Source organism: Syngnathus typhle, linkage group LG5 (assembly GCF_033458585.1).
Source record: "Syngnathus typhle isolate RoL2023-S1 ecotype Sweden linkage group LG5, RoL_Styp_1.0, whole genome shotgun sequence".
Lineage (NCBI taxonomy): Eukaryota > Metazoa > Chordata > Actinopteri > Syngnathiformes > Syngnathidae > Syngnathus > Syngnathus typhle.
The window spans coordinates 11,216,734-11,241,034 of NC_083742.1; the positions used below are offsets into that span (position 1 = coordinate 11,216,734).

The window sequence follows — 24,301 nt, forward strand, 5'->3', positions numbered from 1 at the left end:
CTTGGAGAATGAAACTATCAATACGTGGGTTGTGCAGGAAGTCAAACCTGTAAGACGAGCAGGTGGTTTACTGAGTGCGGCATCTGGCAAGCTGCTTCAAACTCCTTATTAGCTCCTCAAACCTGCCTTACAACACCAAAAGAATGAAGATTGACTTTCTTCTTCCTGCTCGTTATTAATGCAGTCATTTTGGAAGAAACATGGCTGCCATAGGGGGTCTTTCTGAGCATGGCACCTCTCTGGCTGATCTCCCACGCTGGATGCCTGGCACATTGGTTTGCAATTATTCCTACCCGTTGTTGTCCCCTCTCCCTGGTGATCTTGAGGCATTTGTATGTTTAAGATGTAGCAGCTTTGCGCTGTGATCAGGCCCCCGTGATATACTGCACCTCTCCGGCCTTTATTTTATGACCCTCTCTGGACTTGTGTGCATTTTAGCACAGTGAGAATGGATGAATGAGTTTGCTTGTCAGCTCTCTGTTGTCCCCCCCCAAGCGACATGTTGAAAAATGTCAGCCTCATCAACAGGGGAGCAATAAATCAGCCAAACTGTGCTGTATTATGTAACATGTCAGCAACATGGAAACAACAATAATGAACTTTACCATTACTTCAATAAATTAGTCTCATTCTATTCTGATATTTTTACCCTGTTGTCCATAAATGTCCTTCACACAGAGTACATTTTTATTGACATACCAAAGCAACAGATGTGCGACATATAACGTCTAGCCATAAAACCATTTCAGTGAATATAAAGTCTGAAGATAGTTATTTGCAGAAAAGCCATAATAAGACCATTTGGAGCTCAAGGAAGAATCACAAGTTTGGTCTGCATGATGGAAAGCCTAATTTTGTTCCCCCAAGCCCACCATCATTCTTACAGATATTAGCGGGGCATGTTTACTATATAATGCACTTGTAAATGTCCATAATCAGTTTTAGCAGTGAGGACATGTTCTCTTCGAACAAAAAGCTTTGACATCTCCGACCTATCCCAATAACACAGCACAGAGATAAGAAGTCATAGAATGAGTTTCTTGGATTAAACAGGAAACCTCTTTTGTCACTACAACTATAAATGGTCATATTTGGTTTCCGTCTTATACGCCTCAAAGTCTATATTTAGTTTTGGGGCTTTGAGTTTATTGCACTGAAACAATGCAACTTTTCCCTCCCATCTATACTTTAGTAAATCTTTCCTCTCAGCCTAAGGTTGAATTAAAGTTCAGCTCTTTTTTTCCATCATTCAAGAGAGCATTTGTTTTGTCATTTTCAAATGCTGGTCTTTAATAAGAAGTGCTGTGTTACTATTATGGCAGTATCGTTGTCCCGTAATGGAATAACGTGGCAGTTAAACACGTAGATGACCAAATAAATGTCCCAGAGATGGATGTCGGTCGTGTTGGTGTGCTAATGTGATTACATTCTTACAGTAAGTGAATTACAGGTTTGACAAAGTGCACACAATGCTGCTTTTTGTCTAAAATGTCTTCCAATGCTATCCTGTCATACTTAAACATATGTTCTGATGCACATACCGTATGTATATTTTGTTTGTTACTAACCAAGAATTTCTGTCCCATAATAGCCGCTATTGATGTAAAAATGAATCCCTTATTAAACTAATCAACTATATTTGAATAATCGAGTAATCCTTTAGAGCCATCGGCAAATACAAGATACAAGGGCAGCACCTTTTTAAAAGAATGAAAAATTATATTAATGCAAAAAAATAGAAACTCTCCGTGGACAAAGTAGAGGTACAAGCAAAACAGCCACCGTGGACGACAACAGTGTTATTGTTGTTACTCCATCTAGCTGAGTTGCATTACTTGCATATGTCAAATTCTGTAGTCACAGCTGTGACCACACTTTCAAGTAAGACCCATGACAAGTAAAAAAAAAAAAAAAAAAGAAAATGTGAATAGGTGTAGGATATATTTTGGATGTTTTTTCTGTCATTAAATGCAATAAAAAATATATATTTGGAAAATAGTGAATATATTCTTACTTAAACAACAGTGAGGGAGAGGATTCTACTTCAATAAAAGAGACAGAACATGTGGCATGGGCAAAGATAAATGTGGATTGAGAGATGAAATCTCTGAGGAAAGAGTCATTTCCTCACATCTTGCAGGAGTCATCAGGAGGATGTTGCTGTTTGGATTTTTAGCTCGCTTTTGTTAATGCTCCGGGCTTCTGGAGATATCAAACATAGCTCATCGGTTCAAGTGGCACAAGTTTCATCACTCTTATTAAAGTTGAGTCAGCACGCATCTGTTTGGACTAATAATTTATGTGTTTCCTGCTGAGGCTTATCCATATTCAGCAGAAACTGGCAGACTAACATTTTTCAATGAGAAGAAGCCCCATTTCCCATGTGGTAACCACTCAGGAAAATGCCTTCTTATCTGTAAACGTTATGGACTCTCCTTCCCAGTTTTCTTCTTGGTCTCTAATGAGAGAAGTAAGACTCTTTAACCTCTGAAACAACCATTTTTAAAGTGCAGTCTTCAAATAAAATGAAACATGTATTGTTAAACAGTTCAATTGCTTAAAATAAATATTAAGTGGATCAATGCTTCATAGAATCTTTCAACTTTTAAATGTTGTTTTTGCCTCTTGTTCCAGAACACTCCAAAAAAAAAGATGGATTTTATTGGCCTAAAACTGTTTGGGAACACGGAAATATTTGTTCCCTTTAGGCCAAATTTACTTTGGAGCCTATTGTTTATCCGAAGGTTGTAAATTTAGTGTGGCACGAACCTACAAGGTCACTATTATGCCCCAATTTTAAACACCGTCACGCAACACTTTGCATCACAAATTGAAATGGTCTTTCAGTGCGTTCATCTATTGTGTTGTATAGAATGTCATTTATGCCCCCCGCCCTAACATCCATGCATTCCGCCATGTGTCCCAGTCTTTGTTTCTGCTCTGTGGACTGGAAAGCGGGACAGTGTTTTCCCATGTCTCTGTCTGTCCTCACATCTAGCTATGCTTGAAATCTTATCTTCCCGGCACGTGGAGCTTCAGTCAAAGAAAGCATGTTGCCACAAGTTCATGTAATCTTTCAACTTTTATTCATCAGCAGTCCTTGTTCAGTCTTGTTTCCACACTATGCAGGCCCGGTGGGCTCTGCACTACAATGCGGCTCCACCTTGAATCGAGTTCATTTCTTTGTTGAGCTTCCAGCTGTGAGCCAAGCGAAACTCCCTCATGTATGAAACGGATTGCCTTGAAGGGCTCTCCTCTTGCCAGACTTATTTCCCACTTTCCAACAGGGTGTGCACTTGCCTTCTGTCTGCACTCATTGTTTTCTTCCCGGAATTGAATTTGACCTCACTTTGAGACAAATCATTTGAGGGTGTATACTTTTTTTTTTTCCATGTATTCTTGAAAGCGCTCATCTGAATGTCTGCATTTGGACAGCGTCTACAGTGGTAGCAAGTAACTCACCCTGAAGCATTGCTACAAGAAGTGTCTTCTGTCCTTATAAGGCAAAACCTCTGGTCTTGACACCAGAGAGCTAAAAGCTCACTGATCCCATCTGCTGCCTGGATGCACTCTAACCTTAACATGCTCTGGAAATGATTATTCCAGCCTCTGTGGCGCACCTGCATGCTGAATTGCACGTGCGCATCTGTGTGGTCTTTCATCGTATATCACAAATTAGCGAGTCGATGTGGTGCTGCAGAATGGGAGTCAAAAGGTCGACTTGAAGGGTCCAGACAGGTTCAGTGAGTTTTCAGGAAGATTTCACTCACATATAGACTGTGAGTGTTTAAGTGGCAAATTATAATGCATAAGAGACCAAAACGCTGTGCGGGACTCCCAGGGGGGGGGGTTTGGTTAAAAAATGTGCGGTCACTGTACTGACAGAATTAAACCAGCTGACCGATTCCGGACTTTCTTGACTTTCGATTCTTTTTGTCCTCATGCTATTGTTGTCGACTCAGTCAGCACTGAGCAGCAAAGACAGAGACATGTGTCCGTCTGTATTGCCACTTATTTTGGGTTCTGTAGTCATGGTCATTTTTCCATCTCTGAGAGATACATTCTTTGGTAGCCTCACAAATTAACCACACAATTGAAAATAAGCAGGCAGCTTGCCCGAGTTCTTTGGTGAGATGTTTTTGTGTGAATTTAGAGATGCCTTCACCGCAAGAATTTTTGGGTTTAGTCCAAATTGTTCCGTTTAAAGGCCGTCTAAGTGTTCAGATTTATGTATGCAGTTTAACACTGTACTATATTTTTTTTTTGCTATGTATGGTAATTGAGTTGAGTGGTCCGTTTGTTTTTCAGTTCGTTCCAATCTTGTGCCGACATCTGCTAATTAAAACGCAGTTTGAAGACTCTCGTAATTGTACCTTTCTGATGTTTTGTCTACCTGAGTAACTTTAAGCATCTGCCACGTTTGACCACATTCCGCTTTTGGCCCAATAAACAAAACTGACCTTGCGTATGTTAAAATTCAGTTCCCTTCGTGGTCTGGAGTGTGTGCAAAAGGCGGCGAGCCGGAGCATTTTGCCACCTGGATGGGATTAAAGTCAACCACCAACGGACCTTAATCGACTGTGATTGATTGAGCTGCTCAGTCAGACATTTGGAGGTGGCCTGCCAGCATCACAACATTACATAGACGAGTATCTTGCCAAGTCACATCCTGCCTTTCTGGTTTATTCCAAGCATGCATGTGAGACTCTGAAACAAACGCTATCATTAGTATGTAATATCATCTGCAATTAGTGACCTCGTTTGTTTGATCTCCTCTCATTCTGTCACTCATACACGTCCTCCACCTTCCTCTTTGCTAACATCCTATCTAGTCAGGGCCCCCTGGTAGGTGATTCGGTTGTTGGCAGGTAGCTCAGACTGTTGCATGATGAGACTTAACCTTTTCACAAGCTTGTGTGTTTGAGTGTGAGCCACTTGTGTATGAGTTCTGACGTTTTGTTGGCAAGCAGGGCGGTGTGAAAAGCAGTTCTGTATGTGCTCAACGGCTACCGTCTTACAATGAATGTTTTCGATGCATACACGGCGTGTATGGAGTTTTATTGGTTGATTTTGAAAAATGCCGTGAGACTTGGTCACTGGCATAGAGGTGTTGCTGCCATGTAAACAGAAGTTTCCTTTCAGATTTCCTGTGACACTGCTTTCCTTCATTGTGTGAAGGCCTCTGCATCTGGACTCATTTCACCCTCTGGTTCTTTAACGGCTATTCTTGTTTTTGTTGGCATGCGCTCCTGTCTGCGGTGTTTTTATTTGCTGTCGTCATGGTCACTCATTACTTTACAGTGCCGGGACAGTATCGGTCGTATTTTTCCCCTTGCTCTCTTTCAAATGCCTGGCGGAAGAACGTTGCAGCAGTTGGCTTTGTGCCAGGTCGGTAATGTGTCAACTTTAAACGTAGGAACCAATCCAGGTACTCAACCCCAACGTCTGTGTCCTTATTGGCTCATTTTTAAACGTCAACTAGTTTGAATTTGTGTCAAAGTCCCGATGCGTTTTGTTATCAAGACTCCAAGGTGTTTCTTCCAGTTGTAAAGTCAACAAAGGGAGTTTGAAATGTAAAAAAGAAATGTGCGTGCCTGTACTCTGTCTTTGGAGTGAAAGTGTCATACCGTGTCCCCTCCTCGCACCATTCCCTGCTGTTTAAATAAAAAGCAAGCTGACCCCAGTTTCTGAGTCAACTAACATCTCTTTCCTTGTGAGTCAGCAGGAATGTGAGGAATGACCTGTCCCCTTTCCCGCCCAGTTCTCCTCTGCCCATTTTTAGGCAAAGACAATCCCAACTTCATTCTCCCTTTTTATCGTCGTCAGCATACCTCGATGTTGCTAACCATTACCACTCTTTTCCTTCTCCTCCCTCTTCCGATCTTTCCTCTTCGGCACGTGTTCACTTGTCTAAGTTACTTTAAATTTCCACGAACGACGGCGCAAGAGCGACTCTCAGCGACTGCATATTTTTGTCGAAAACCGCGGCGAGACCTCAAAAACCACTTGTCATCCTTGGTGAGATCCCGCCTCCTCATATGGGGAGGCGACCCCCAGTTTGGCCTCGCAACCACATCCAGCAAGCTAGTATGAAGAGGTGTTCCTCTGCTGCAGATTTTGGGCTGAAGCAGCAGGATACCCTGGAAGAGCGCAGCGGAGTGTGAGGACTTCTCAACCTTTCTTGGATCACTCACCTCACCTCTGCATGTGTTGACAGGGTCCCGCTGTCTGCCATAAGAAAGATCTGACTCTCTTGTGACCGCACACAGCACACCTCTACCCTCTGCTGCTCACAGCTCACAAAGCCTCACGTCTTGTAATTATTAGAAAATGAGTAGCTCTCTTAAATTAGCCTGAAGTGTGTGTGAGGCCTGGAGAGCGCTCAGCAGCTGTTTGTATTTTTCCCAACCTGGTTGGACTAATCTCCTCACATTAGAGGTCTGGGCAGTGTGCACTTGTCAGCACCAATCCGCTCTCGCCGGCTACTTCATTCTGTACACCTGCACACTCTAATGAAATTGAAGACAAGAGCAGTAGCAAACATTCTGTCTTTAGAAACGCAATGCTCAGCTTTGATTGGGAGTGAAAGATGTTTGACATCTAAACAATGTATTTATTGTTGTATTTGTTTTAGCTGTCTTACTAGCGTTGTAAATAAAATAATCCGCTGTGTATGATCTTGTGCATGAAACCTATTGTGCAATTAGTTATGTTAAATTTTTGAGATTTTTTATTTATTATTCTTATTGGCAAAAAAAGGACAATACGTTTACTGGTCTCTTGTATTTTTATTTATTTTTATTCTTATTGGCAAAAAAGGGAAAATACATATACTGGTATTTGAAAGTCATCTGTAACCATATTAACAAACACAGATTCTGTTTTTTGATACAACTTTTTATTGTCACATTGGACTTTGCTTGTGTATCTATTGTTGCAGTCAATGAGTCTGTGCTTGTTATCACTTTCCTGGCCCATCAACGTAATGACGTTATTGGGCAACTCTGTTACACGACTGCCGCTGTCAGACTAGAACTGGCAGCACAGTCTATTTCCAGCAACATTCAGGATTTTTTTTTTTTTAGTCAGTGCAGCTCAAGCTGTAAAGACTGCAATTTTTTGTAATGTGACTATAATTTGGAAAACAGTACAGCAAAAAGAAAAAGGCTGATGGTCGACTGTGTGACGCCTTATGTCTGCACCTCAATCATTCCGCTCCCTCTGTTTGTTCTTTTGCGGTGGACATGCAGCTGGATGGAACCGTGGATCTGGACGAGAGACGCCTCATCCGTTCAGCTATCCGCGAGTTGAGGAGGAGAGAGATCGAAGACATGGAGGCCGCGTTGGCCAGCAAGAGGTTTCGCCACACACGACTCAAACAGCAGGAGGACAAGGAAAACCAGCACAGGTGAGCCCGCACATATAAACACGCTGAACCTTGGATGTCCTAATTACAAAGCAGTCCAGGTGAAATGGATACACTGTACTAGGAAAGCGACATTCCTTAACAAACCAGTCGGAAAAGTGTGGAAATGCAGAGTCGGTTCATCGTAAATGGCAACCACGGTAGACTTTCCATTTTCTATCACGGTTGACATTTTCACAACGAATAGGCCAATTTTTCAGGTCATCTTGATATCAAGTTACCAGTCGTCATTTTAACTGTGATTTGATCAGATTGATGAGAAATTTTATGAATGCTTTTTCTTTTTTGGGGGTCTCTGTATTAGAATATTTAGCCGAGCCACGCGGAAGGAAATCTGTCGCTTAAATTCTTGTCAGTTGAGAATTTTCTCACGTAAACATAATGAGAAACGCTAGAATTAAAGGTTTTAAAGTCATCCCTAAAGATAATCTAGGCATTACAGTAAATCACTTGCAATTAAAAAAAAAAAAAAAAAAAAGGTTGTTTGCAATTAAGACTGCACAACTTTGCTTGCTTTGGCTGCACGCTCCTTGAGTGACAAATCCTTGAAATCTCTCGAGTTAGGCCAAATTGCATCGCTAAGAAGTTGAGCCACAAAATCCATGTTTGGCAAGTTTGACCGATTCGAGAAACGAATTGGATTACAAGAAAAACTCCTTGGGGGGGAAAAAAAAGCAGAAATGCAATTTGATATGAGAAGATGAAGCATCAGAAATATTCACTCTTCTTTGGTGAACAGTATTTTGCAGTGAGAAGTGCTTGATTGACTATTTGATTAACATTTGTGTGTTGTTTAAAAAAAAAAAATCAAATATATCCCACACAAATATTATCACTTCACGCTTTCTCGTATTTGATGCCAGGATATATTTGATCTACAGTAGCGCTTGTGCAGATTTTGGGTGAGACGCAGCAAACTTCCTCTATTGTTTGCCAGTCAATGACAGTGCTAGCAACAAAAGAAAACCAAAGAAGAACTCAAATAGTGTTGAAGTAATAGACAGCAAAGCAGAGAAATGATTCCAAAAATAAAGAGGATGAGATGGGTCTTTTTCAAACCCGCTGTGTCTCCAATGCCAAATATCTTCTGCTGCAGTATAATTATTTCCAGTTATGGAATATTTTTTGCACAGCTAAGAAATTGAGTGTCTTGCTGCCTCTTCATATAAACAAGTGGAGCCATAGTTTGTATTGTGAAGTTACGGGCCAGTGATGATGACCATGTTTTAACCACTCTGTTGCTCTCTCAGGTCAGAATCCAGCGTGGCTTTAGATGGCCTCTCACACAGACTAAAAGCAATCAGCGATGTCGACGAACTCTCCAAGATGGTCAGTATCAGCGGACGGAGGGGATTTTACTTAGGCATGGACATCTAAAGTGATTAATCGCTTTATGAATCACTTTTGAGTTAGGCACAAATCTTCGTCCATGATTTGGCAACATCACTTGGCAGCAATTTTTCTTGCTCGGTACAACGGTAGCATTATGAGATTAACGACCATGTCATTTAACGTGTGTGTTGTTGCTTGAGCCACACAGGGAGCAATACCTCTCCCAGATGCTCGTCTCTTCTCGCCCATGTGTTTGAATAGGAAATGTGCAAATTCAACTATTTTAATGATTGAATTTTTGTAAGAATATAAAGCATGTACCGGAAAAATATGAGGTAATACAGTCATGATGAGGGAATGATCAAACGAGTCTGAGCACAGGCTAATTTTTGGATGTACTCGGTAGCTCCGTGCTGCCGTCGAATACGAGGAGAGGAAGATGATTCGAGCAGCCATTCGACAAATCAGAGACGAACAGCAACAAGGTGAGTTTGATGATGTCACACTCTGCCTAATAGTTGATAGAGATCTGCAACACACTATTACTGTTTAGAAAAGTCACGATTCACACAGCAATAATTCATATAAAATATAGAGCGTTTGAATTACAGTCATGAGAAATTTTCGAGGGTGGCTGAAGAATTCACCTTGGCAGCTCTGTAATTGTGGCGACACAGTACGTCTGATGCCCTATCAGATAGTGGATTCCTACCATTCTTTCATGCCGTCTCCTGTGTGCAATGCTTGTGCCATTTTCTATTGATGTGATAATTGCACTACGTGCTGTAAACACACACTCACGCCCACAAATGCACATTGTGTCCTCATCCAAACCTGTTGCGCTTTCTATCCATGAGGACACTGTAAACATGTCAGTCATCTCAAGGTTGTTTGTGTTCTTTCTCACATGTTAATTGATCCAGTGTAAGTTTGTGCCATTATTGTAAATTGTGTCTTTTAGGACAAGTGGAGAGGGTTAAAGGCCCTGGTCACAGCCTGGAGACAGAGAGTCTGGAGCCCCACAGCATTAAGGGAATTGCGGTGAGTAGAGTTAAAAGGAAAATCCGCTTTTTTGTAGCAATGCAGAGATCATTTAAATGTTGGAGGCTTATACCAAAATAAATAATCTGAGTTAGGTGTCACATGACAGCCCGCGTTTCCAACTCTGAATTGAGCTCTGGCTTATTTGTGGGTGTTGTTAGCCGGGCTGTGGTGGCCATAGAGTGCCTCTGCTGCCACAATCAAGTTAGCAGTACACAATAAGGAGTGTGTGACTTGAGTCACAAGTCTTAAAGCAATGCTAAATGCAATGCTCATGTGAGATGCTGGATAAACTCGCGGTTGCGCTTTTGTTTTTCATTTTTGTGCACATCCATAGACAAGTGCTTCATGTGGCTCCTTCCTTCCCGTGGAGCCCGTTTTTCTAGTTGAGGCCGCTCATTCTCATTGGTGACCAGTCCTGTTGTGGACTGCAATCGCTCTGTTTACAGTTACACTAATACCAAAGATTTTGTAATTGATATTATTGTTCCAGTGGATAATGTGACAGCCTCCCTGGGGCCAGATTTTATCTACTACGTTTGATCAACATTTTTGCTAAGGAAGTCAGAATGGCTCCTACTGTAGGTGGCCACTGTTGTGTTGTACTCAGATTAGGAAGCTATGACAGCAGGTTGGCGTCACAGGATGCTGGAGCATTCAAGTTTTTCTCTTGCCTCACTTCCTGTAAGACAGCTGAGTGCTGCACAGTTGAGTCACAGGAGGTGTGGATGTGCGGTTCTGAGGAGAGGGGGGGGGCAGCCCAAGGCAGACTCACAAACACAAAGGCGGCGCACCAGCTGTGCTCCTGTAGCCTAAAATCAGCACAGGAAGGTGTACGTGTCCAAAAGCAACACTAGAAGCAGCAGCGGGGCTCCTTCCAGTCACATCACAGAAACTGATCTCTTTGAGCCGCACGCAATTGTATCGTGAGAGATAAACGTCTCAGATAGCCCCCCTGTCAGCAGCCACACACACACACACACACCATCTAAAATGCATGCCACTAACATCGACTTGCGAAACATCAGATGGAAACTATGTAGGCTCGGTTAGTGGATTAGTGCGTGTGTAGCTTAAGCGTTGCCAAAGCCATTACTTTGACTTTTATGAGCGTTTTAAATGGCATGATGAGTTACAGTAAAATATTGTGTTGGCTCCTGGAGAATCAACTTGGTGATAGCATAATAAAAGTTATTGCATTAAAGGCCAAAAGGCACATACGTCAACGAAGTAATCTTGATGACATGTAAAATATTTTTTTCTCTATTTGATTGAAATCAAACCAACCAAAAGAAATACTACAGTACAGCGTAGTATACCTTTGTGCACTATTTACAAAATGACCCATTTGCTGTGGAATGTTTCCCCAGATTTTCCCTAAAAAAATTCACTTATTGGTAGTTTAGAGTTGCCACCAGATGCTGGCCAAAGCCTTGCCTAACTAGGAAGGTAGTGCACGTGCAGCAATTTCTTTCCATGTTCAAATCACCCTTTTCATTTATTTTAAGAGCAATGTTATTTATATATTGGTATTTAAATGTTAAACCATTAAGAATGGCAATTTTATACATTGTTAGTGGGGTTGTCAACCAATTACTGTCAATTTTCCACTATTCACTACAGGTCTATCCATATTGAAAAACAATTAACCAATGTTGCCTTTTTGTTTGGACTGGGCTGGAAAAATGCAATTATCTTTCAGAATGTCATGAAAGTTCAGCGTTTTGTTGATTTGTAGCCCAATATATTGATTTGAACTACTTTTCTGTCTTTATGTACTCTTCAACCTGGTATATTTAGTGTGAAATATTTTTCTGAATATATGTAAATGTAGCACTTTGGGGGAAAAAAACAAGGTCAAAATGAAGGTTGAGTGTCAGAAGGTAATGTGTCAGCCAGGCGACCCATTAACTTGTGCTTTTGTGTGTGCGTGGGGGGGCGGTGTTCAGATCCCTGTGGAGGCAGAAGGGAGGTAGAGGAAATCGAGGGAGTGGCTTGTTTGTATTATGTGGTGTGTGGGGGGTGTACTATATGTTTGTGCACATGGCAGCGTCTGTGTGTAATGAGTTAGCGGACGTCCTGACTCCAGAGGGTTAAAAGAGAGCGAGACAGAGAGCGAGAAAGGGGGCGGTCGCTCTTGCTAAGAGGTAAATGTCAGTCTTCTTTTCCTCCAGATGTGTGTCACACGCCAAGTGCTCCACTGACTTTTTTTTTCCTCTCTTCCCGTGGCACAGAAGAAGCCAACTTAACTCTTAGTACATTTTTTATTATCTGACTGAAGAATGGAACAGTTCTGCCCCTGTGTTTACATTTCAGGTTTGTGGAGAAATTTGTCCATCTTAAGTGAGCGCTTTACTCGGGGGATGTAAATGATACGTACCTTCTTGATGGATGCAGTTCAACTTCATTCATAGAGACATTTGGGTGATGCTAGCCTTCCAATCATGTGGTGACCTCAGGCCCACTTGCGTGTTTGCATGCCATATAAGACAGGTGTTCTTAACCAGAGATCCGGAAGTGAGGTTTACAGTTTTGAGGGAAAGTGCATGATTATTTGGTGAATGTCTTTTAGCTGGGACTGACACGAGATATAGCATAAGACTTTAAAATGTGGTTAAGAAATGTGTTTAAAATATTTATATATAAAAAAAAAAAATTACGACAAGATAATTGAATGTCAAATGATTGGTGCTATTTCTCAATACAGGCAATGTTGTCAAATGTATTTCTGATTAGAATGTCTTATGTGCTGTCGTCTTATGATGATTGTTAGACATGACCAAGATCTTTCAGAATGCTACAGAAGTTCAATTAAATTAAATGGGGCATGATATGGATAAAGAACTGTCGTTGAAGGACTAGTATAGTATTATATTGCATTCATAATGTGACTGCATCTTGCGCTGTATTTTCGATTTGTAAAGAATGTCTCTGCAAAAAATTATTGTTTGAGGGGGTCTAGAAATGGGCACCCATGTGCTGATGAGCAGAAAGTAATGGGAACAAATTTCTTTTGCGGGTTCCGTCATCCCAGACTGTGATGCAGATATGATTGCTACTGTAGCTTTGACTTTGGAGATGAGCCAAGTGTGTGGAGGCAGTCATGGAAAAGCCGCCGGCGTTCGTCTCTTTTCCACGTGATGGCATGGAACACTGATGCAAATTCCATGGCAGCGGAGAGCACTGAACCTCACTTTATTAATCCATATGTTTGAAACACATGGCGGAGAAGGAGATGGCCTTCGTTTGAGCTGTCCTTAAGCCGCAGTGTTGCTACTTGCTGCCTTTGGGGCTTCAGAAGAGCACAGATGGCCTACGCCTTGCTGTGGTCACACAGTCCCCATATTTTTGGTCGTCGCTATGAGCTTTTGTAATTATACTCTTAGCACAAACATGCTCCTGTGGCCAAGTTGGGGTGAGTTCTTCAAAGCAGCGGGGCACCGGACCGGTGTCACTGTTGACTCTTTCAGGTCTCAGTTGTCTGGCCCAGTGGGAAGCCGCTAATAACAGCATGGCGACTAGTGGCAGGTTTGGATCTCCATCCTCCCCTCTCGACTTTCCTCTGAAAAACATGTTCCCGGTGGTTAAGTGGGAGCTGTGAACTGATGGCCGTCACTGTTTCTAGAAGCAACAGGCAGGCACGGAAAGGTTCTTTCGCTCTAATTGTGTTTATAGCTCAAACACCATTATTTCTCCCCTGCGGCTCCTGTGTGGGTCTACTTAGAGGATGCCCTTTGTATTCAACTTGAACCAATTAGGCTTTCCAATGTCGTTTTTTTTCCTGTGTGTAATTGGGAATTTGAGATTCTAGTGAGGCAACATCCTTGGTTGCTTGAGTTTTTTTGTTCCACAAGCGGAGAAAGTGAAATGGAAAAAATGATGGGACGGCAGGCATCTTGGTTCTCCATTAACTTATGTCGGCCACAATATTTCACTTTATTACTTTCAGGGGTTTTGCACACAAAGTGAACTTAACTAGACTCAAGCAAAGCCTCATGTCTCCTAGCTAAGCAGTTGACCTCAGAAATTCACTTAACCATGTTTTTTATTTTTTATTTTGCAGCGAAGAGAGCAGGACTGTGAACAAGACCACATCAAATCTCAGATCCGGGAGTTACGTGGCCAGCAGACTAACCAAAGCAGAGAGCTACAGAGACTAGGTGAGAACCACCTTTCTAGAAGTAAGGTACACCCTCACACTTTTCACCATTTTCCACATCCCACACATCAGCGATTGTTGCCACACAAACCTTGTATAGGCTGTAAACATTCACCTGAAGGTCAAATTTTGATAACTTGGAAGAAAACACTAACAGTGTCTGTGCAATGAACTGCGTGGCTGCGTTAAGGCAGCTAAAAGCAACTTCCTCTCAAAGGCTTGTTAAAACAGCCACCTAAAAGAGCTTTTCTTCCCAGATGGCAGTCAAAAAGTCATATTAGTTTTGAATCCTGAAGACCTTTCATGTAACTTTATGAACTGCGCGGAGGAGCTCAAGCCATCGGCTTAAATTGTTTTGCCTTTTAAGCATGAAGAAATTTCATTGCCTGTTGAGGCCATTCGTGAAACGGCACGACTGCATGCTCGAGGCCTCACTATACTCTATTTGCAATTGACACATTTGATCCACATCTAAAGCTGTTGTGTAATCGACCTCGAATGATGACACAAGTGCAGTTCTTGTACAATTAAAAACGCGCTCTACAGCCATAGCCATTCTACTTCCCCGAGTCCTTCTCACGGATCTGGACTTTGGTTACAGGTTTTCCCAAACCAAGTGGGAAACCCAGCAGCCACAACTCGGCTAAATAAAGCTGATACGGGAACGGAACCGATGTTTTCTTGATGTGGCACAGCAAATCTGCTAATGTTCCTGATTTGTTCATGCCTTCTAATTTAAAACAGGGTGAAGCTTGTGTCAATAAAAAAAAAAAAAAAAAAAGACCACCAGTGAAAAGCACTTGTCAACAGAGACAGAGAACATTATGTGGTTGGGGTAGGAGTGAGTAGGCAGTGTGCGCCGGTGGTTTTCCAAGTGGCTAGTTGTCCTTTTTTAAGGCTAAAAGTATGTGAAAATGAGAGATGAGCCTGGAGAAAGCGCATTCTTTGAGACTGTCAACATCACGAAAAAACATTCCCATGCTTCTCAGACAAAAAAAGCTTCGACAGATTTAACGGTATGACTGTCACGTCTTCAGCCATGTTGCATTTTATAGCAACTCTTACTGCCAGGGTTATGATTTAGAAAATGAAATGTTTTTGTAGAAGGGTGCATTGTATCCTTGTTTGACATGACCACTTGATGTTCTGCCCACCATGCTTGGCCAAATACAGTCTTAGGACTTATGCAGTTGCGAAAATAACTGAAAACAATGAGAACCACGCAAATATCCACTCTCGTTTATTTCTCGGCTATTTCCTGTCTTTGTGTTCTTAAATGTAGTGACCAGAGCAATACATTTCTTCCTTGACAATTGTTATGTTGTTTGTGGTTCAATCAAGAATAATACAGTCCAGTATATAAAAGGGTAACAATTTGAAATCTTTTTTTTTGTTTCATCAATAAACAACCGAACAAATAAGAGGCTGTAATGTGACTATAGAACAAAACTACAACAAAAACCAAATGTCTATCTTCTTCGTGGGAGTAAAGGCAGCTGCTTGATAACTTGAGTCTGATCTGGTTTCTTCCATCTCTGGAATGTGAGCGACCACAGATATTCCCCCATAAAATGCTCTGTTGTGTGTTTAGAGGTAGAAAGGATGTGGGCTTTGCTGTGTAGTTTGGAGTGTGGTTTCCTGAAGAAAGAGGGAGCAGCTCAGATGGAGGGGAATGAAAGCTCTTGTCTCCAGTTCACTTCCATTTCCCTCCTTGACGTCTTTTCACCTTCAGCAGCGCCGTCTTGCCGCTTCCTCCTCTTTTATGCGCAACACAATCTGACAAATCTAACTCAGGAACCGAGGCTAGTCTGGAGGAAATGCAGACATCCCGTCATGTCTCCACGTGTCTCCTCTCTGATCCTGAGTGATATTTTCTATCCCGGTCTCTCTTTGAGCTGTGTGTCCGGAAGTATTTAATTTCCCCCTCTTTTCCGTCTCTTAAACACAACCTATTTCTTTTGCTCATATCTGATGAAGGAAAAAAAAAAGCAACATTCGCCGATACCAAGTACTCGTTAATGCTATTGCGTCTTCTTACAGTTGTGATTAAAATGTGTTCTACTTTTAACAATTACGTACTACAGCATTGACATTCCTAATTTAACCCCACTTTGTCTTGTTTATCTTTTGTGTTTCAGGATCCAACTCAGGCATGGTGCTCGTTCTTGACCATCTGGTGAAAGAGGACGGCTCTGGACCGTTGCTGATCCAGCCACAAAGAGAAGCAGTGGCCCCAGAGCCCGACCTGGTTCTGTCCCACCGTCAGAGGTCTGATTCTGCCGCTTCAGACTGCAGTGGGGGCTCTTTAATTTCCAGATCCAATATGGATTCTATGACCACAGAAAAGAGCCTGAGCTCAACCTACAGAGCACGATCAGATTCTGGAGCCTCAGACAGAAGCCAGCGCTCCTCTCAGCGCAGTAGACAAGACTCTGGGACGTCAGAGCATAGTCTCGAATCCCAATCTTGCATCAATCAGACAATCGGCACAGATGGTTGTGATTCTTGTATCGGGCTCCCTTCAGGTTTTGACAGCACTGATTTGTCAACGAACCATAAGGACTCCGATGGCGGTATGAGTATGTTCTCTGAAGAGAGGTGTCCGCCAGATGAAGAGGAGGTGGACACGAGTGTCGCTGCTCACAGTCCTGACTCAGAAAACGAGACTAGAAGCCACGATGAATGGAACGTGGAGGTTCCATCCAGCGATGACCACCTCCTCAACCAGGATCTTCCAGATGGAGCCGTCATGTCTCGAAGAAACCTTGAAACCGGCTCAGTCAATGGTACGGCCGGGGAAAGGACCGACATCCTGAGACAGCAGGTAAAAATATTCTGTATTGTCGACTTCGCTTAAACTCACCACGACCTTTGTTAAGAAAGTTTTCCTTCCATGTCAGTCATTGACAGTTACTATCAAAAGCTTGCCACCAGAGGGGGCTATTTAGTCACAGAGAATGTGTGTATGAACGCTGACTTTCCCCCTGACACCCGCTCGACAACTTATGTGACACCCGGGTTACATTGGCATCCATAAACGCACTGTGCTGACATCCAGTTCGGGGCCGTTTATCTTTTGTTGCTCAGCTACATAAATAAACACAACTGCACCTGAGTAGCTCTGCTTCCTGTCAACACAGTATGTAAGCTTCACCTGCTGTCAGAGAGGAGAATAACTGTTAGTTGTCCTCTAGGGCTCCTTCAAATGGGTTTCCGCAAGGCTCGCCTCAACTGCTTTGACCCTTCATTTCAATTTAGGCTGATGCTCAGTCGCCTGAATGTAATGTAAACATTCTGGGGCCCTGCAGCCAAAAATAGTAGAACCAAGGCCACCAAAACACTGATGTTACATAATAAAAACAACACCGGCAATTTTGTACTGTATGTTAGATCTGTCACAACAACCATGCGTAATAACTTAAAAGCCAATGTGAGACCCTGCATGCTACATAGAGCACTTTGTGTTTGTTATTCCAATCCAATTGGACTGCAAATCTCTGTATCCCTCGCCAATGATGACTCTGTTCTGTTTTTGGTTTCCTTCATATAGACGGCAGCATGTGATCCAACCCTCACTCATGGCAAGGATGCTGGTAAGAAAAAAAAAAGAGCATCCATGTGGCATTGTTATAGCACTTTAAGCACTCACTGGCATATTTTCTTTATCCTCTGCAAAAACGAACTGGTGAAACTGCATAGAACTATTTCGCCAGTATTTCAGCAGGGAATTTTAAACATGTTGAAAAAGTCACGGCGACAAGAAAACAACTGTCTTTGCGAGCGTTTGTGACCTCGAGTGAACTCTGATGGAAAAACATTTGCTTCGTGCGCACACGCTCGGAGACCTGCGCAGCTCAGTGATATATGAGCCCAAAACAGACGTACAGCTACAACTATATGAAGATATCAGAACTTCCCTTAAAATTCAAGTACCTGGCATCGACGTAGAATTACATAATTGAGTGATTGGAAAAAAGCATTATATAAGTGTGGTATCTTTAGATGAAGGAATTTCACCTTCTCTTCTCGATGTCTTCACAGCACCTGAGAAGAAAGATGTTCTGCCAGAGCAATCCAAACGCACCAACTCTGTACGCGATAGGATGCGCAAGTTCAATGAACCCAGTCAGAACATAATTATCCCAGCTTTGAAGAAGACTCCTTTGAGCAGCAGTGGCCAGACAAACTTCTCCAGAGCTGCGGAGGTGTTTACTCCCTCTGCAACATCCCTCATCTCCTCTGGCAACAGACCAGCATGGGCGCGCGCAGACGCCGCAGCTCACACCTCTGCTGCATCCAAAAGTCAGGCCACACCTCAGCTCAGAGGTGTGGCTAGCAAACCTCTGTCTTCAACTGGCCAATCCCAGCAGTCCATGGGTGGTACGAGGCTCCTGACTGAGAAGAGCGAGTCTGTCTTGAGGGATTCAAAGGAAGACCAGACCCCAGGGGGAGAAGCTGGGCAGCAGTCCACCCAAGAAGAAGCAGACCCAGACATGAAGACCTTTCTCACCATTGAGATCAAGGATGGGCGCACCGCATCTTCGTCCACATCCTCCCAGAGGGGCAACATCGTGCCCATCAGCAACATGTCCCCGCACATCACCGCAAATGCTCTGGGGCAGAGAACAGGTAGGCCATGACAGCATCCACTGCAGTTTCTATTGAATGGTTTCGGTACAATTTTGGCACTGTTTGGCAGCTAACTACTTTGCAGGTCAGAACCAAATCCCAAGTTGTGGTGTGGGAGGTGGCAAGCACTAGGTCACAAGTGGGTTGATGACAAAGCTTTTCGTCAGACTACTGAATATGAAGGAGCACGCTTGTTCTGAAGGGCGCTTGTTATAGAGAGGCCTTGTTGAGTGGGTGAGGTCAGAGGTTCACCACAGAAAGTATATCAGGACAAAGGACACAACAACTGTCCCTCTCAAACCACATTGAGGAGTAGGATAGACCAGACCTTGTAAACCCGCACAGTGCACTGCTTTGTCTACTTTGTGATTTGCTTTCAAAGTTCAGAAGTCTGAGGGGAGAACCTTTAACCTACTTAGTCCATTGGACCTCATAGAATGTATACCCTCTGTTACATATGGTTCATTCTACTAACACATTTGACACTGTTCCGTTTTAGGCTCTGAGTTTCAAACTTGTCTTTTCTTCATCCTTTAACAGGATATGCAACCACGCAGTTGTTTATGTTAAATCCCTCAAATGAGAATCTCTATTTCAGAGCTGACCTTTGGCCTCAGAGCCACACCATTCAAGAGCTCCTCGTCCTCCAGCTTCTCCTCTGGATCTTCCATTAAGGTACTGACTTTAGGAATACTAAATGATCACCGAGGTCTCTCCAAAGCTGATCAAAACATGTCGAGCATGTTCTCCGACAAACTCTGTCGTGGCTGTTATGTTCAAATGATTCCACAGTGTTTCTCTGCAACAGAAATCCTCCCCTATAAAAGAAACCAGGATGTCTGTTCAGTGAAAGCGGGACAGAGTAAGAGAAGCAGAGGGACGAGCAGTGTTTATCAAATACAGAGAGGGTAGCCAGTCACGTCTTTCCTTCTAGGGTATGTGAAGGAGAGCAAAAGAGGAGGAGTGCTCAGGGCATTCCTCCTTTTCTCTCAGCGGGCAAATGCCCACTGAGATCCATCGGGGAAATCTTGGTTCAATCACATCTGTCTATCATCCATCATAACAAAAGACAAGTTATCCCATCGAGTCTTTATTTGGCCACGCTTCAGATGCATTTCTTGCGTAGGGAGATGACTGCTGATGGAGGAGAGCGACGGCTGTTAGGCTCTTCTCTCCGCTCAGTGAGCAGCTAAAATTCAATTTGTTGCCTTCCTTAACCTACACTGCCCTCCAAGAAAGGAAGTGTTCTGATGAACTGAGGGGAGGGAGGCGAGAAGGTGACGAGAGGTGGGCTCTTGCCTCCTCTTTAATGGCAATGGTGAGGGCAGACATGATCTGGTTTTGGGATCAGGGAGTTGCTTAATTGGGGCTAGGAGGAGTCTCCATCAGGCTGCAGGCTTGATATAAGGTGTTGGAATGAGAGCCTGTCCATCATTTGACGCCTCACTGAGACAAAGGTCCCAACTAAGACACATTAACAGTGTTTCACTAGAAGAAGGTAGCGTTTTGTAGGAGATGAGACCGACATACTCGAGCAAAACAACTTAACGTACAGGTAACCTTTTTTTTTTTTTTTTTTTAAAGGACGTTTACAATTCAGGTAAGTGTTATGAAATATTTTAACCAAGCGGGACATCTGATGTTCTCTGATTTCTGAAGTCCGTCATAAAAGCCAACCGTTTGTCTTTTGTTGACTTAAAATACTGTAAGACCTTTGCTAAATTCTGATTTTATTTTCGAAAACATTGAACAACATTTTACAGACCAAACCAGTAACTGAATAATAATCAATTTATGGACTTTGTAGTGGATATCTAATAATCAACATTAAATATTTATCTGATTATTTGATTGGGCAATCGATGTGAAAATATACAATAGTGATAGCCCTGTGTGCAGGTGCACCTAAATTACCCCTGGTGCATCATAGGGAGAAGACATGTATCCAACAATTTTATGAATTTTATTTTGTTAGTATCGTAGCAAGGATTCACAGATGAGGTCTCTTATTTTTAATCGCTGGCCACAACCCTCTTTGATCTATTTGTGTGGTCGTGGCTTCACCTCGGTGGTCCTCCGATGAAAACCTCCACTATTTCCTCCATTGTATTTTTATTGCTCATCCATTGGCGACAGCTGTGGCCAGAGGCAGCGTTGCGTCTTTGCTTTGTCTTCCATATGGACATCTGCCCATCATAACTGTTGAGCCCCGGCTCATATTTGTAACTTGCCGCTGGCGTTCTCTCTGGACCCCGGTGGCCCGCAGTCAATGAGGGATTGTCATAGATTTGCACAGTGCGATGATGACCCCATTGTTAAAATACCGCTGAGCCGTGGCACATGATGCTTGACTGACCACTTCACATACTGTACATGATTATTTGCTTTGCAAAGTGGGTGCACTGCTTACTGGAAAGTTTTACACCCCTACTTGCACTCAGTTATTCAAGTTTTCAATTTCTTCAGGTTTAATAATTTTCTTTGGCTACCAAACGCCTTTTATTTCCAAGCTTTATGGGGTGCTACAATGTAGTATTTTTAGAAACACAGAGGCAGGGGTTTATGCTACTCGCCCTCCCTCCTTTCCCACTCGTTCTCCCGCTCTGTCTCTCTCACACATTGACATGAAGGGAAGAAGATAAAACTCAAGATTAAGAATTCACTTAAATGATTCCACATTTAAGTGTTTGGCAATGTTGTCACCCTTTTTTTTAAGATGAAATGCAGAGTAATTTGAGTGATATAATGGATTGGTGCTATATCCTCATGCTGATGTTCCAATTGTCGAATTTTTACTTGGAAATGGACTACAAATATTAAGAAACATTTCATGAATAACAACTCGCTCAAAAACTGTACTGGAGTCTGTCGACATGAACATACGTAGAGGAATTTGAGGCGGCAAGTGACGAGTGTCTCGGCCTTTATTTGTGATCAAATGTGTGAAGGACAAAAGGTAAATAATATATGATTGTGCCCTCTCAGGCTTCCACCATAGCCCCACAGCTGACCTTCTCAATGGAATAATGTACGAGGCAGAGATTAATGGACATATCTGTGGCACCTGGAAAAGGGGGATGGAACTCCTGTTGCCTTGGAAGCCAGATTCCTTGCATGCTCATTGGTTGGCACGAGTTGAGTCGCTAAAGAGGGGTGGTTTGTAGGGTGTATAAAGACCATGTGTTGTTTGACGGGTCCTAGAAAAGGATTTGGAAGGGAGAACATTTGTCTTGTTGTTATACAAATGACATTTTAATTTAATATTTTGGGCAAAAAATACAGAACATAGAATTAGAAATTCATGAAACGCTCAAAGTTTTGCTATTGATATAACTTTGGACAAGAATTGTGACGATGCCGGGTGTTAACTTGAATTTCCTACCAGCCTCAGAGGGTCCACAGGCACTAGGTAGCCCAGATAGTGCTTGTTCTGCATCTGGCCTAGAGGAGGTTATTGGAGATCTGCTTTCACAAGAAGAGTATGAAGAAGAGCAGTTTGGCGAGAGAAACTTTGAATTAGTACTTAAGTGTGCGGTGGAGGAGATCCATAGTGACCTCAAATCATTTAGAAAGCAAGTGGATTCACAGCTGGAACAGGCAGAAGTTCAGATGGCGCCCCTGGCCCAGGTACTGGCTAGTTTGCAAGAGGAGAACTTGAGGCTGAGGATTCAACAGGAGAAGCTGGTGAGGCAAGTGGAGGCTCTTTGCAAGGCGATGGGGCTTCCTGATCCTTTACCGCAAGTCAACTCCAGCTCTCCATCGAGTGATGCCCAAGTCTGCACAGAACCAAATGTAAAGCTTCATCCTACCCATGAAGAAAACTCAAATATTTCAACTGTGGATGCGCCACCTGTTGAACCCCGGGAAGGGGAACCTAAAACCCAGGATCTGGAGCCTGGTTCGGAATGCTCAGACCCAACACCAACTTTGGACTCTGAGCCCGCACCAGTGTCTCACCCTCCGGCCTTTGCATCCTGTCGCTCTCTGTCTGCTCCCGCCCTGATGGGAAACATTTCAGGCAACAACAGCATGGTACCACTCATATTCTGATTCTCGTTATGATCTCTTTGCAATCTGTTACTTTAATGGTAACATGTTTTGTTCCTGTGTTGATGATTGTTGAAGATACCACAGACCTGACATTGATTTAACTCTGCACAATATCTGTGCTCCATCTCAACTATTGTAGCCCAAAGGTCAAAATTGACAATTCTTAATTCACAGTATTTCAGATCTGATGACGGACCTGATTGCGTGTCCTGTACAAGTGATCGAGAGAACTGAATTCAATTGGCCTCAACTTTGTTTCTACAACAACTCCAAAACACATAAGACACCAAACTTCTTAAACATGACTTGCACACAAAAGATCTTTTTTTGCCACCCCCTTCAGGCCCACGCTCATTCTCTCTTCGCTAAATTCATAGGCCTTGTTTGGCCGTGTTGCAACCCAAAACATTCCTTGTCAGTCAAATGACTCTCAGTCCACCCAGTCCCAGAGGCCACAAGTTCACTAAGATTTGGTCAACAGAGATCATGCAATACTGGCTTGTCTTGACTTTGTCCCTCTCTGGGGAGAGCCAGTCAGGCAGGGGCCTTCCTAGAAGGGTGCTGGACCGGGACGGAGACAGCTGTCTGAGCTATATCTGGACCTGGACCTGATTACGGCAAAAACGCAGAGGCCAGGCCGCAGCTGCAGTGGTCTTCCGCAGGCATTCGGCACCACGCAAACATTTACTAAGAGGTGTTTTGTTTAGGATTCATGGTCACTGACTATATTTTGGTATACGCCTAAGGCGTTTCCCCTCCCAAGCAACTACACCAAGGTAGTTTCATTATCTCAAATACTTCCCTCGGTGTTCCAGCTTAAAAAAAAGCACAAATTGCTGGACTTCAAACTACATGAAGTAAATTATTACTTATTAATAATAATTATTATTATTATTAAAAAAATGTTTTTGCTCAGTGGTGTCTACATTTTTATTCTTGCACAGCATGTATGATGGGGTAATTAATTTAGTTATTATAATGACTTTTTTAATATACTGTAATCTTCGTGTAACCTTTAGCCACCATTGAATTGTTCATTTTTAAGTTACTTAAGTTATTTTAAGTTAAGGTTGTTGTTTTTTTGTCTTTTGCTATCAGTGCAGAGCCCATGATTTAATTAGCCACATTAATGTCAAATTTTATCCATGATGTTTATCCTTGTGTGTTTGGTGGACAGACTGTTACTTCTTCCTCATGATTTTTACTATATTTAGTTTGACTTTTAAAGTGAGTGCATAATTTAGATTGGCTTTAAATCTTCTATAAAGTTGATGCGTATTCTCCTAATGGTGTCACATAAACGACGGGTTCTCGGCAGCTCCGTCACATTTTACAAAACCTCCGTCAGTCACACTTGATGAACAAGTGACTCTCATGCGCTCGCTGTCTCTCCTTCAACCATAGGGCAGGGGGTGGAAAAAATAATGAGCTATGTGAAGTCGGCAGTCTTTGTCCGAGAAGAGATTATCATACGGAGGGAAAAATGTGGGCTTTGAAACCAAGTTCACTGATTCAGGCCTATTATGGTGTTCCGCTAAAATCCTCCTTTGCCTATTACTTCCTAAATGTCAACAAACTTTGCTTGTGTTTTCTTAACATCACCCTGGTCTCTTAATGATAAAACGTAGTCTGCGCTTCAGGCTTGGAGATTCACATTGTATCCA

The 24,301-nt window shown here is 42.7% G+C and overlaps 1 protein-coding gene across 5 annotated transcripts in view; it reads left to right on the forward strand.

Annotated features, from left to right (window-relative positions):
- Positions 1–24,301, forward strand: part of smtnb (smoothelin b) — a 34,065-nt gene that overhangs the window by 3,846 nt on the left and 5,918 nt on the right. For 4 of the 5 annotated variants that reach the window (XM_061279334.1, XM_061279338.1, XM_061279335.1 and 1 more), the window contains exons 2-10: positions 7,251–7,408; positions 8,677–8,755; positions 9,165–9,243; positions 9,720–9,799; positions 13,863–13,980; positions 16,097–16,782; positions 17,509–17,551; positions 18,000–18,587; positions 19,186–19,262. In XM_061279334.1, coding sequence (XP_061135318.1) covers positions 7,251–7,408; positions 8,677–8,755; positions 9,165–9,243; positions 9,720–9,799; positions 13,863–13,980; positions 16,097–16,782; positions 17,509–17,551; positions 18,000–18,587; positions 19,186–19,262 — 1,908 coding nt within the window. The remainder of the gene's footprint in view (positions 1–7,250; positions 7,409–8,676; positions 8,756–9,164; positions 9,244–9,719; positions 9,800–13,862; positions 13,981–16,096; positions 16,783–17,508; positions 17,552–17,999; positions 18,588–19,185; positions 19,263–24,301) is intronic. The other variant, XM_061279337.1, reaches the window with a different exon arrangement.